Consider the following 13,165-nt stretch of genomic DNA (forward strand, 5'->3'; position numbering starts at 1 on the left):
AGGAGTGTGTGTGTGTGTGTGTGTGTGTGTGTGAGAGAGAGAGAGAGAGAGAGTGTGTGTGTGTCTGTGAGAGAGAGAGAGAGTATGTGTGTGTGTGTGTGTGTGTGTGTGTGTAAGAGAGATAACTGCAGAAAATGTGGGAGGGAGAAAGTGACAGATATTGAGAGATAGAGAGAATGAGAAGAAGGGAGGGAAGTTGAGGCATAGAGGAGGATAATCTGAGCCAGAGAGTGAATGAAGCAGTGGAGGGAGAGAGTAGACAAGAAAGTGTGTGTGTGTGAAGGGGGAGGGGGGGATGAGAGAGGCATCTTGATTTACAGGGTTACGTCTCTGTGGAAGCTAGGGCAGGTCAGGGCATGTCCAGAGTTGATTGAGCAGTGTGTCTTTGTGTGCGTGTGTGTATGCATGTGTGTGTAGTAGGTTCATCTCCCTTCTCTTTTTTTCTGCCATCACTCTTATGGTCTCCTTTTGCCCACTTCAACTTATCTCTCTCTCTCTCTCTCTCTCTCTCTCTCTCTCTCTCTCTCTCTCTCTCTCTCTCTCTCTCTCTCTCTCTCTCTCTCTCTCTCTCTCTCTCTCTCTCTCTCTCTCTCTCTCTCTCTCTCTCTCTCTCTCTCTCTCTCTCTCTCTCTCTCTCTCTCTCTCTCTCTCTCTCTCTCTCTCTCTCTCTCTCTCTCTCTCTCTCTCTCTCTCTCTCTCTCTCTCTCTCTCTCTCTCTCTCTCTCTCTCTTGATGACTTCTGTCTACTTTAAAAACAAGTGAGCCTGATACAGAAGGGGAGGGAAGGGAGGGGAGGGGAGGGGGGGCAGCTCAAGAGATGGCCCATCACAGCTCATCAGCATCAGCCTGTAATGACACGGAGCCACTGAAGCAGGCGGCCAGCTGTCAGGAGACATGGGTGGACATGGCGAGGACAGGACAGAAGAGAGCAGGAGGAGTGGAGGAGGAGAAAAGTATGGGGGGGGGAGAGGATGAGTGAGACTTGGAGAGGAACCGGTAGGTCAACGGTAAAAGGAAGGAGGACGGAGGACGACTAACATGGAGCACTGAATCACATGACCTGGTGTCACGAGATAGGACATGACCAGACTGGACAAGAGAGTAGGAGGGGAGGGGAGGACACGAGAGCGGAAGAAGAGAAGGTCGAACGATAGTCTATCAGAGGGGATGGGGAAAAGAGGATAAGTGAGAGGAGCAGATGATGGCAGACAAGAGGACAGACGAGTGGACATGTGGAGGAGAAGAGAAAGTGAGAGGTCAGGACAAAAGTAGAGGACAGGACGGGACAGAGGCACTAAAGCCAGCCGTCCTCTCCCATTGTGAGACATACAACACGGGACCAGACAACAGAGGAGGGAAGGACGCAGGAGAGGACAGGAGGATATGAGGGAAGAGGAGGTGGTAGAATAGGAGGACAGGAGAGGAGAGGACAGATGAGGAGGTCAACTGGCAACGAGACAAGAAACGACAGAAAGAGAAGTGGAGAGGATGAGGACCTGAGAGAGGCGGAAGAGAAGAGAAGAACGGAGGTGCTAAATGACAGGAGGCGACACAGAGTCACTGAACCAAGCTGCAAGCAGTCACAAGACGCACAGGATGGGATGGCACGGGACGAGAACAGAAAAGAGAACAAAGGAGTGTCAAGAAAACTGGAAAGAGGGAGAAACAGAGAGAATAAGGGAGGAAAGAGGAGGATAAAGGTTGGAGGAAAAGAAAGCAGAAGTGAAAAGAGGGAGTTGACAGGGAGATTGAGTATTGATTGTACAGAGAACATTTGAAGGAACAATACAAGCAAGCCACCTCCGCAACTAAAAAAACATTTGACTGTCCAATGAGTACTGCACACTGGACCATCGTTCCATCCATCAATACATCCATCAAGCCCATATATCCATCCATTCATAAGATACATCCATGAGCACAAACACTTCAACCTCCTTGTTCTCTATTTAGAGAGCAGCGACACAACCTCAGCTGTGCTGCCAATCCCTTTACTCTATGTGGCCCGCATCTCTATCGCTATCCAGGTGAAAGTTTCACCCATGCATCTGTCAAGTGTGTAAGGTACAGGATTTCTCAGTTTCATGTAGGGCTGGGCGATAAACCGATTTTATCGATTAACTCGAGTGTGTAGTTCACGTCGACTTGTTTGAATGAAAATCGTTTTTCTCTTTAACATCCGCTAACGCTTCCCTCTGGCCTCCCGTAGAATGAGCTCGGCCCTCCCTCCCCCCCGATAGAGCCGCCGCATTTACCAAATAGTGAGTGATAGTAGTGAGTGACAACATGGCAGCAAGCAGGGAAGAACTCGTTCGAAGAAAGGCACTGTGTCATCCGTCATTTTTGAATTGGTTCGCGTCACGAGGTCAGATTTAGACCAGACAACACCCCGCTGCAAAGTCTGTATGAAGTCTGTTGCTAGCAAAGGCAGCAGTAACGACAAATTTACTGCAGCACCTCAAAACAAAAGCATCCTGTCGAATGGGAGAAATGTTAAGCCAAGAGCGAATGAAAAAAAGACAGCAGCACCCCAAGCACCACACGCGACAGCCGCTAAAATACAGTCCACCGCATCACAAACGTTTTCAAACTGCATCCCATATGACAAGAATTCGCCCGCTGGAAAGCCATAACAGATGCGATTGCTATGTATATAGCAAAGGATATGGTGCCAATATATACGATGGAAAAGCCGGGTTCATTAACATGATTAAAGTTTTGGACCCCAGGTATGTGCTACCTAGCCGAAAGTACTTCTCCGACGTTGCCTTGCCCAATCTATATAATAGCACAAGACAACGGGTCAAAAAAGAATTGGACGATGTGTCGTCTTACTCTGCCACCACAGATTTATGGTGCATAAATCTGCAACCGTACATGAGTCTCACTGTGCACTTCATTAACAATGACTGGATTCTGCGGAGCGTCTGCCTTCAAACGGCATACTTTCCAGAGGACCACACGGGTGAAATTGTAGCCCAGGGGCTAAGAGATGCCCTCAACTCATGGAACCTTGCCCACTCATCAGCTGATAACAGAGTCCCCGACTAGATGGGGTTCACGCCAAAGAATGATTGAGAGATTTCTCGAACAGGAGAAGGCTCTAGTCCGTGTCCTGGGTTCGGACAAGAAAAGTCGCCATCTTGTGCCCACTTGGCAAGATTTGGATGTGTTGGAGTCGGTAAATAAAGCTGTGAAACCACTCCAAGAGTTCACTGATGCACTCTCTGGGGAATCCTATGTCAGTGTTTCATACATTAAACCAGTGCTCCATCTGTTCAAAACCAGTCTCCTAGAGCCAGGGGAGGAAGACACAGAGCTCACCAAAATAATAAAAGGGAATGTAATGCGGTACCTTGACGACAAATACAGTGACCCTGTAAAAGATGAGCTCTTGGACATGGCCTCACTGGTTGACCCAAGGTTCCGCACAACCTACATTGACCCAGACAAGGTGGAAGAAGTCAAAAAAAGAGTTGTTGCTGAGCTGATGGCTCTACCTGCTCCCTCCAACAACAGTACACCACAGCAGCCTGGCACAGCTGTGCAGGTGCGCCAAGAAGATGCACAGCCTCCACCCAAGAAAAAAGATGACTTTAGCGCCTTCTTCAAACAGAATGTAGTGTCATCTCCCAACCAGTCAGAGGCAGAAAAGATAGAGACTGAGCTGAAATCTTACTTATTGACCCCTGAAGTAGACCCAGACACCAATCCTCTTGAGTGGTGGAAGCGCCACCAACCAAATTTTCCTAGGCTAAGTGTCCTGGCAAAAAGATACCTCTCAATCCCAGCAACAAGTGCACCCTCAGAGAAGGTTTTCAGTGTGGGGGGGGGGCATTGTTACATGCCATCGAGCATGTCTAAAGCCAGAGGTGGTAGATAGGCTTGTCTTCCTGGCTAAGAATGTTTAGAAATGTTTAGAAAAAAGCACCCTATGCTGTCATGTACAGATAACTGATGCTGTTGAATGTTATGTTACATAAGGTTACATGTCATATTACATTTTCACAGTTTACAATGGCAGGGCCTGCCATATTGCCTTTTTGGCTAGTTGTTGTTGATTGCACTTTAACTCCAAGGGAGAAATCAAAATAAACAAGTTTTTTTTTTTTTTTTTTTTTTTTTTTGGGGAGGGCATTGTTACATGCCACGGGGCATGTCTAAAGCCAGAGGTGGTAGATAGGCTTGCTAAGAATGTTTAGAAATTTTTAGAAAAAAGCACCCTATGCTGTCATGTACAGATAACTGATGCTGTTGAATGTTATGTTACATAAGGTTACATGTCATGTTTTGTGTCATGTACATGTCATGTTTTCATTAGTTTACAATGGCAGGGTCTGCCATATTGCCTTTTTGGCTAATTGTTGTTGATTGCACTTTAACTCCAAGGGAGAAATCAAAATAAACAAGTATTTTTGGAACTATTTCTTTTGCATCTGAATTTGGGGGCTGTTGAGAAAATCGATTTAAATCGTAAATCGGATTTTTTGTGAAAAAAATCGGGGATTTTTTTTTTAGGCCATATCGCCCAGCCCTAGTTTCATGAGGGATGACACTCTGTAGAAATCCAATTGTTACACAAACAGTGTGATGGAACCAGAGTCTGCTGTTTTTGTGCCAAATGTCAAGCTGATCATGAGCATTACAACAACTCAAAGAAACGCTTAGCACACTGGATATGGCTAAGCCACAAAAAAGGGAACATTGTGCTTGTCTGCCTAGTGCTGAAGGTATATCAAGACACTGGTACTTGACACTGACGGTTTGACACAGAAGAGCACTTCAACCAGACTCAAGCAAGTAAGAGATCCCGGGAAATCATCTATGACAGAGTGTGCCTGTTGGAGAGTTAAGACTTACCCGACCACTCGACTACACCCAAGGCAGAAGTTCAAGAAAATATACACACAAATGAGTAGCCAGAGATGAGTTAGCGGACGGATGGCCGGCTGGGTGGTCAGACCGCCTGAGGTGTCCCACTTACGCTGCGTTGGCCCTCTGCTGCATATCTCTCCTTCTCTTCCTCTATCACGCTTCCTTCTTCCCTCGCGCTCTCTCTCTCTCTCTCTCTCTTTCTCCTCCACGGGCTCACTGTGCTGGGGATGTGGCTACGGTCTCTGCTCCTGCTGATGCCACTGCTGCTGCTGCTGCTGCTGTTCCACTGATGCCAGCTGAGGTGCACCAGTGTGCCACCCGGGCATGACGGAGTAACGAGGGGGGGTATCGCTGCTGCCTGTGCTGCTGCTGCCGCCGCCACTCGCTCTGTCCCATGCTCCTGCGCCCCTCTGCCCCCTCACTGTGCCCGCAAACTATTGCTGCTGCCGCTGCTGCCACTACACGTTCCCAGGTCACTGAACAGAAGCCCCTACCCCACAAACGCACTCGAACTCACTCACACACTCATGCTCACATTCACTCATGGACACACACGGACACACACACACACACATTCTCGTAAACGCGACAGCTCATCCTCCTCCTCCAGCGAGGAGGGGCAGAAGGGAGGAGTCCTGGGGCGTGGGAGACTGTGGGACTGGATGAAGGGATGAGAGAGAGAGAGAGAGAGAGAGAGAGAATGAGGTGGGTAGAGGAGAAGAGGGATGCAGTGGGATGGGGTGAGCAAGACTCAGATTGTTCCACTGCCGACTTGGGAGGAAGGGGGTAGAAAGTGCACACGTGAACGCACGAGCACACAAAAATCACCGTGATCAATAATGCATGTGTGTCATCGCTCGGTGACAGTCACAGTGGGAGAGAAAAGAAGGGAAAAAAAACAATGGGATGATCTCGCTCTCTCGTCTTACCTTTTTTTTCTCCATCCCATTTCTCTCTCTCTCTCTCTCTTTTTTAAATCTGCTTTTCCTACATCTCGAAAAGCCAATCCTGCGCTTGGGAGCTGGCGGGTGGACCAAGGACACGGAGGACCGCGTGGGCGCATGAGGAACCGTGGGATAGCCGGACTCCGAGCCAAGGAGGAAATGAGGAACGAGGAGGGGTCGAGGCTACCACACAGGTGATGAAAGTGACCCAGTTTCTTTTCGCTTTATGAATTCATCAAGCGCATCAGTGCACAAACACACCTGTGGCTTACACTGTCGTGTGTGTGTGTGTGTGTGTGTGGAGGGTTCTCAACTTGCGCCCATTCTCATGTGGCCTAGTACCACTCTCAGGGCTCGGCAGGCAAACATTAGCCACGGCACAGCATTTCGACACCTCCTCAGGTCACTTAGCAATCCTGCATTATGCAAATGGTATTCGCTAACGAGACAGGCAGTTACCTACCTACACCCACCACTGCCAACTACCCCTCCCACAAACACACACACACTTTCTCCCCCCACCCACAAAGTCACCCACCCTCAAAAGTTTCCGTACTGGAAAATAAACGTGGGCGAGTGGGGGTGGAGGTGGGTGGGTGGCAGCTGTGTAACAGCTTTGTTTTTCTTCACACATGTGCTCGTTCCGGCTGGCCTGACCGGGAGTGACCGGAGCGAGGGGAGGAGGGGGCCGGGCTAGGAGGTGCAGATGGAAGTGACCATCCATCCATCATCACGTCCCAGGCCTGTGTGTGTGTGTGTGTGTGTGTATGTTATGTGTGTCTGTGTGTGTGTGTGCGTATTACTGTGTATGTGTGACTGTGTGTGTGTGTGTGTGTGTGTAAAGACTGTGTATGTGTAACTGTGTATGTGTGTGTGTGCGTAAAACTGTGTAACTGTGTATGTGTCTGTGTGTGTGTGCGCGCGCGCGTGTGTGCGTGTGCATGTGTGTATGTGCGTGTGTATGACATGGGTATGCATCAAAGGCTCGATCTCCATTGTGAGTTCTCCCTCATCGGAGTGTCGGAACAGACGTTGTTTTCGCTCAGTTGCCAGCCCACTGATTCGTTTTGCTCTGCTTGAAGTTAATTCTGGCTCACCAGATAAAGTGAGCCAATGGCCTTTTTTTTTTACGATGCTTCACTAGGAGTCATGCTGGAGATGAGGTCTTCGATGGAGCCACAGGACATGGCTGGCCCAAGCCCAAGATCAATTGCCACCCAATTTAATCACTTACCCCAATACAGACCCAGTGCCGGACTGACTCATTCCTCTAAGCAGTCATCATCCTGCAGAGCCACTTCAGGTGAAAGCAACACAAGATGAGATTTTAATCTCTCTTGTTCTAGAAGACACAACGAACAGGTGTATGGCTCATAGGGGAAGCTATGAATCAGTGCTTCTGATCTTCTTACTCACTTCCTCTGCATTCACTCACTGAAGAAACCCAACCACCAACCTAAGGGCCATCACCCCCCCCTTTCCAGCCCCACTTTTCTACACAAAAAAAACATCCTGATTCTCATCCCTTGTTACCTGATTTGGTAGAAGTCAGCCAAACTCTGCTGAATCGATCAATGGATGATTACCCTAGAGGTCTTAGTCATTAAATAAACTGATACAGCTCACAGCAATCATGACACAACCATACTATTAAGCTAAATAGAGTCTAAAATGCATCACACAACAGCTTTAAGTGCATGCACAGCACAGCACAGCAGGGCATGAGGATTCTGTGGATTCTTAGAGAAAGATCACAGGAAAACAGGAAAAATGGGATCAGCAAGATTGACACCAGAAGGTCAGAACAAGCCACTGCATATTGTGCAGAAATTGCAGGAATGGCCTAGAATGCACTGTGTCTGGCTCTTATCAATACAAGGCATCTGACCGCAATACCACACCTCAGTGACAGGCTGGAGCTGCAGGTAGATTAGCAAGCAGATATTTCCTGTTCATGAGTAACATCTGGCTTTGATGTCCTGGGCTGACATGCAAATAATCCTACATTATGTTAATGGTACTGCATCAGGCTACATTTAATAAAATTCAGGAGGCAAGAAGTTATGCGCCTGTTTTGTTGATGACAAATCTTCAAAAAGAAGGGAAAACGTATACAAAAACCCACCCACATGCACACAGCCAGCCAAGAAATGTCAATAATAGATATGCATTTCAGAATGACACCTAATACCTGTGGTGTAAAGCTTAAAGCTACTCAACAGTTCTCTGCAGGCTGAGCCTTCAAAATGAGCAACAGAGCCAAAATGGCTCCTCGGTTCATATTTCAGTGCAACCGGGGCTTCATGACTAGCAGCTTATCAGGGAAGAGCATATTGCAGTGCCACTAATCTTTAAATGCAACATTCTTCCCTTGTGTGACACTTTTTATGCCTTCTATTCTCCCTCAGGATCTCTGGCTCCCCATCATGCTTATGCTTTGTGGAAAAACTGAAGAAATGAATAAGTAATTATAAACAATACACTTATTATGCCATTATCTGTTTTTGGCCCGAAGGCAGAGTGTGTGTGTATGTGTGTGTGTGTGTGAGACAGAAAGAGAGATGGGGAGATAACTCTCTGAGGGTGTGTGTGTGAGTGTGAGGAAGGAGTGTCTCTAAAATATTCATCCCACCACTGTTTGCCTACATCGTTTATGAATGAGCTCCCCCCTCCACCTCTCTCGGTCTCTGTCTGTGAGGTACACAGCTTCTGCCTCTCTAAGGGCGAACGTGTGGCGAGTCCGTTTTGCTTTATGAGTTTCACACCGGGCCGCGTCATCACGTTGGGCGCCTGCCTTCCACATGATCACACACTCCGTTGTACCGCGCAGCTCATCCTTTTGATCGTCCTCTCAGACGCCGCACGGCCCGGATAGTGGAGCCCTTAACGCGTTTAGGAGCGGGTCACGCCAAACTCGAGGAGATAACTCGGTTATTTTTGGCCTCTCCGCTCGGCTAGGTGGGGAGACGCTGACAACAACACACTGCCATGTGATGAATGCCAGAGCCTCCGGTGCCGAGGGCTGGCGCAGGCTGTACAAACCCACTGGCCAGTGCTTTTTCCTGGGTCTCAAATCCACCAGGGAGCCACTGGACTGCGTCTAATTAAAACACACTAGGCTATAAAATGGCTGCAGGGCCAGGTAATACAAGCTTGGTCAGTGGCCCTCAGAGGCAATAAGGGACAAAAAGGACTTCCAACAGAAGTCCACTCATCCTCTCAGAAGTAGCCTATACCTTACACGCAACGTCAAGACACTTTTATTTAAAGTGTCTAATAATTAAAATATGTCACATGCAGTTAGACTGAATTCTGAATTGTAAACTGACATCAATTTAGGAATATGGGTCCGTGAGTGGGTAGTGCTGAGGTCTACAACAGCACAGAGGGACTACCGGTACAATGCCTCCTTTGTGAACAGGAGGCAGAAACTAACCGCCTCGCAGGTATTCAGAAACACAATGGCTTTGAGCGAGTTGTCCCCTTCAACAGCTGCGCAGCACTTGAGCCTCCATCCCGCTTCCTCGCTTAGGTCTGAAGCATCTTGGGCAATCTGTTCGTTTTTATTCTCCTCTCAGCCACCCCCAATCTTTTTTTTTTTTTTTCGCATCAACAACTGCAGCCTCTTACCATGCTGTTAGAAGCCAGCTCTTATAACCAATCAATCCCCAACTGCTGGCCCATCGATCAGGGGCGATTGTTACTTCCACAGAAAGACAAATAAATACATAAATAGATAAAGTGGCAGGGTTTGGATCAGTTGCCTAATGCTTCATGTGCCAGGGGCCTGTGATGGAGGCTAAGAGGCCCGGTGCTGGCTGTCTCATCGATCAGATTATGGAGCGCGTCTGTGGCAGATCTGCCGTTGTGTCCCCAGACAGTGTCCTGTCCTGGCGTGGCCCCGGCCGGCCATCTCCTCGGCTACATCCGTCACAGCACATCAGCCGGCAGCACTGGGCGAGAGGGGAGGAGGGGAACCGCTGCCTAAACTGGGTCAGTGGTCCGTACAGCCTCCACAGAGAGAAGCACACACACACACCTGCAGCCTGCTGACTTCACAGAAGAATAAAACCACATCAGAAAGTCTCTCATACTGTGGTTTACCCACAGCTCACATAGGCTTGAATTCACCTGGTTCGGAAAAAGTTGGAATATCACTAAAAGGCTGAGGATGAATTCGTCATCATGGAAAATGAGACCGAACTCGGGAGACATTGCAAAATCTGTTCAACAGGTAATAGCCCTCCTAAACAGAAGTATTTCTGTTTGAAAGCAGTGCAGACTCATCTGTCTTGCTCATTTTCTCTCTCTTTAGTGTTCTTTTTCTCTCAGCCCACACAGTCACCATTCGGCAGGCCAGGCATCGCCGCAAATACCCAAAGAGGAAGCTCGGGCCCCTGTGAGAAACACAGCGTGTTCCGTTGTCGCCCACTCGTGCGAAATCCCCTGGCCGCGCTGGGCTGCGCCGGCCGGCTGCGAGTGGGCTCACCTGCACAGCTGCACGCTATGACTTCACTCTTCCCCCTGCGGTGGGTGCGAAACACTAAAACAGATCACGCTTTGATGAAGACAAAAACAAAAGCTGATAACAACATAGCTCATTCACAAATACTTGTCATGATGACGTGTAAGAAAGCAGTTCTCTGCAACACAATACATACAGTACATGGACACCAGTACCACATACCTCATCTATTCTTCCAGTAATAAAATCAAAACAGGAAACCAAAAACAAGAGCTCCAATTGCTGCTATGGAATCTGAGGCAGCTAAGATAAGCAATAGTGTCTTGCTGGTAACCACTAAACCTAAAGGTCATAGATGACCACCTTGTCTTCCTCCCTCTAATGCATTCTGCAAGACAATGCAGTGAACATAACTGACTTAAAGTTTAACACAAACTGAAATGATTGTAGAGTTCACTGCCAATAAAAACTAATGAGCTGGAAAGCACTTTTATGATTCATTAGACCTATCTGCCAATGTTTAAGTGAAAGTGCTATTATGCGACTGTTGTATATGGCCAAAATGTCTTCTTCTTTGCATATCTTCCCACATGCACAATTTCAGCACAGGTTGTTCATCACCCTTTTTAGGTAACACTGTAAGTGAGAAAACCAATGTCCTCGTAATACCTGACACATAAGCTCGGGTGCATCTCTGCGTTGGGCCACTTTGTGATTACCCCTGGCAGGCCGCCTTGGATAAACGCCACGGCCAGCTTGGACAGTGTCCAGTGCCTCATCTTACGGACCCATTTCTCAGAAACGCCTCTGCCACCGAGCACAAAAAAATAAATCATTCTGCAAATACTGCAATAAAAAAAAATCAAGTGCAGCTTGTTCAAAGCACCCGTGTCCATTCATAAATAACAAAGAAGAACAAAGGATGACTCACTGCCTGAAGCAAAGTGTACTGTAGCCAGGAGTGATGCTTTAGTCAGTTTGGCGCCTCCAATGAAGCAAACCTCTTTGAATATGTAAGGCAAGTAACCACTAAGCACACAGGTAAAATTAAAAAAGAGAACTAAAACAGACCACAATGTGAAGCAATGACTGATAATAAAACCAGATGCAAATTGGGAAACCTCAAATGATACGAGTAGTGTAGATTTGCAAATCATGGTAGAGATTGTTGCAGCAAACAGCTCTTTCTTTGGGAGAGTCTCACTGTGATGGTAACCTGGTCATCTGGGTCGTTGCAGTCAACAAGTTACTGCTACTGTGCTGAGTGTTTGGAAACTTTAGGACAGGGGTGAAGGAAGAACTTGTTTGTGGGAAAGACTACTGATGACTATTTCTATAACGAACTAGTCACTGAAAAGCATAACATGGCATAGAGTGGGAGGACAAAGGTATGCTTACTGGTTTGAGGGTGGTGCAGACAGAGGAAAAACAACCTCCTCTTCCTCATACTCCGGACCATCCTGCAAGTCACCCTCATCCACACTCCCGTATGCCCCGTAGCCTGGTGGAGGTGGTGGTGGCGGGGGTAATGGAGGGAAGACTGTGGACCCGTCCAGACTTGCTGAAGTAGGTGACATACGGCTATCAGGTCCTTCCGAGGAAGGGGAGTAGCACACGCTGCCACCGGTCCCTGAGCTTGATCCATGAATATAAACGTGTCCGCCACCGCCGCCACTCCCTCCAGCGGACAATGCCGATCCAGTTATACCTGCAGCGGTCGGGTAAATCATGTCAGGAGGGCTGTCAGGGGAGAGGTTGGAAGGGTGGCGAGGGCTTTGAGTTGGCCCCTGGCACAAATCACTAACCCGCACTCGGTTTTGCTTAGGGTAGAAGGGAAACTGGGTCGTCTCGGGGCCTCCGCTGTCTGTAACCCCCGTCCCCGATGATACCGACCCAGTCTCCTCTCCAGTGATCTCTGCAGCCATCATATTAGGGAAAAAACGGCAAAGAAAGAGACCTCAAGAAGGGGGCCCGCCCTTCCCCTCTGGTCCGATCGGCGTTCTGTGTGTTTACGGGTCAGGGAAACAGCGCCAGAAACTTTCTTGGAAAACAACACGTTTAGCTAGCTGCCTAGCTAACGTAGCCTGCTAAGCTAACTTAGCAGAACACACTCTTAGAAAGCGCTAGCCAGGCTAGCTGACGAGACACTTGAGGAGTTAAGTGTTCATTGTTTCCTGAGTTTTAAGTTTTAAGAGGAAACGATAAGGAAAACGAGATATCAAAAATGCTCGGTTGAAAATGTGCGCCCACAAGTCAAATAACGTCTCACTTTCCCGGTCCCTCGTCCTACCAGTTCTCACAACAGTCCACTTGTCGGGAGTGTGAGGTTTTATTGTCAGTGAGTGAGTAGTATGTGTCCCAGTCTTTTTGTGGCTGTTATTTTGTTACCAGTTGGGTTCCAGAAAAAAGCTTCCCGCTGAGGTTCCAAATACTCCACTGTTGCACAGAAGTATCCAATTCAGTTCCGATGTTTGACAACGACAGGAAGAGAATGCTACACTGTTTCTTTACTGTCGTAGAAAAATCTTTTCTATTGAGATTACGGGACTGGTGCTACATTACTAGCGCTGATCTACCAGTCCCACTCCTTTCAGACACAGTTAAGCGAGCGTCGAGCAGCCAAAAGATGCGTTCGATCAATGATATCAGCTATCAACAGCCAGCAAGAAATAAGCGTTTTTGAATTATTTTGATGACGTAGGCCTACCTTGTAGTAGTAATGACAGACAATGAATGTGAACTGAACGTCTAAAAAATGTATTTATGTAGGCTATGCAACAAATACTTGGGGATGATGGTTGTTAACTGTTCAAACCTCACATGATTACAAGTTTAGATATTATTTTCCCAGAATATTATTTTATCTTAAGGGTAGGCTATG

At 47.8% G+C, this 13,165-nt stretch overlaps 1 protein-coding gene across 4 annotated transcripts in view; it reads right to left on the bottom strand.

Annotated features, from left to right (window-relative positions):
• Window positions 1-12,920, bottom strand: part of rasa1a (RAS p21 protein activator (GTPase activating protein) 1a) — a 48,508-nt gene extending 35,588 nt beyond the window's left edge. For 3 of the 4 annotated variants that reach the window (XM_048243164.1, XM_048243165.1, XM_048243166.1), the window contains exon 1: window positions 11,683-12,920. In XM_048243164.1, the coding sequence (XP_048099121.1) occupies window positions 11,683-12,212 (530 nt within the window). In that variant the 5' untranslated portion in view covers window positions 12,213-12,920. Of the gene's footprint in view, window positions 1-4,984; window positions 5,045-11,682 lie in introns of those variants that run through there. The other variant, XM_048243167.1, reaches the window with a different exon arrangement.
• Between the last annotated feature and the right edge of the window lie 245 nt (window positions 12,921-13,165).

The sequence above is a fragment of the Alosa alosa genome, chromosome 5, assembly GCF_017589495.1.
Source record: "Alosa alosa isolate M-15738 ecotype Scorff River chromosome 5, AALO_Geno_1.1, whole genome shotgun sequence".
Taxonomy (NCBI): domain Eukaryota; kingdom Metazoa; phylum Chordata; class Actinopteri; order Clupeiformes; family Clupeidae; genus Alosa; species Alosa alosa.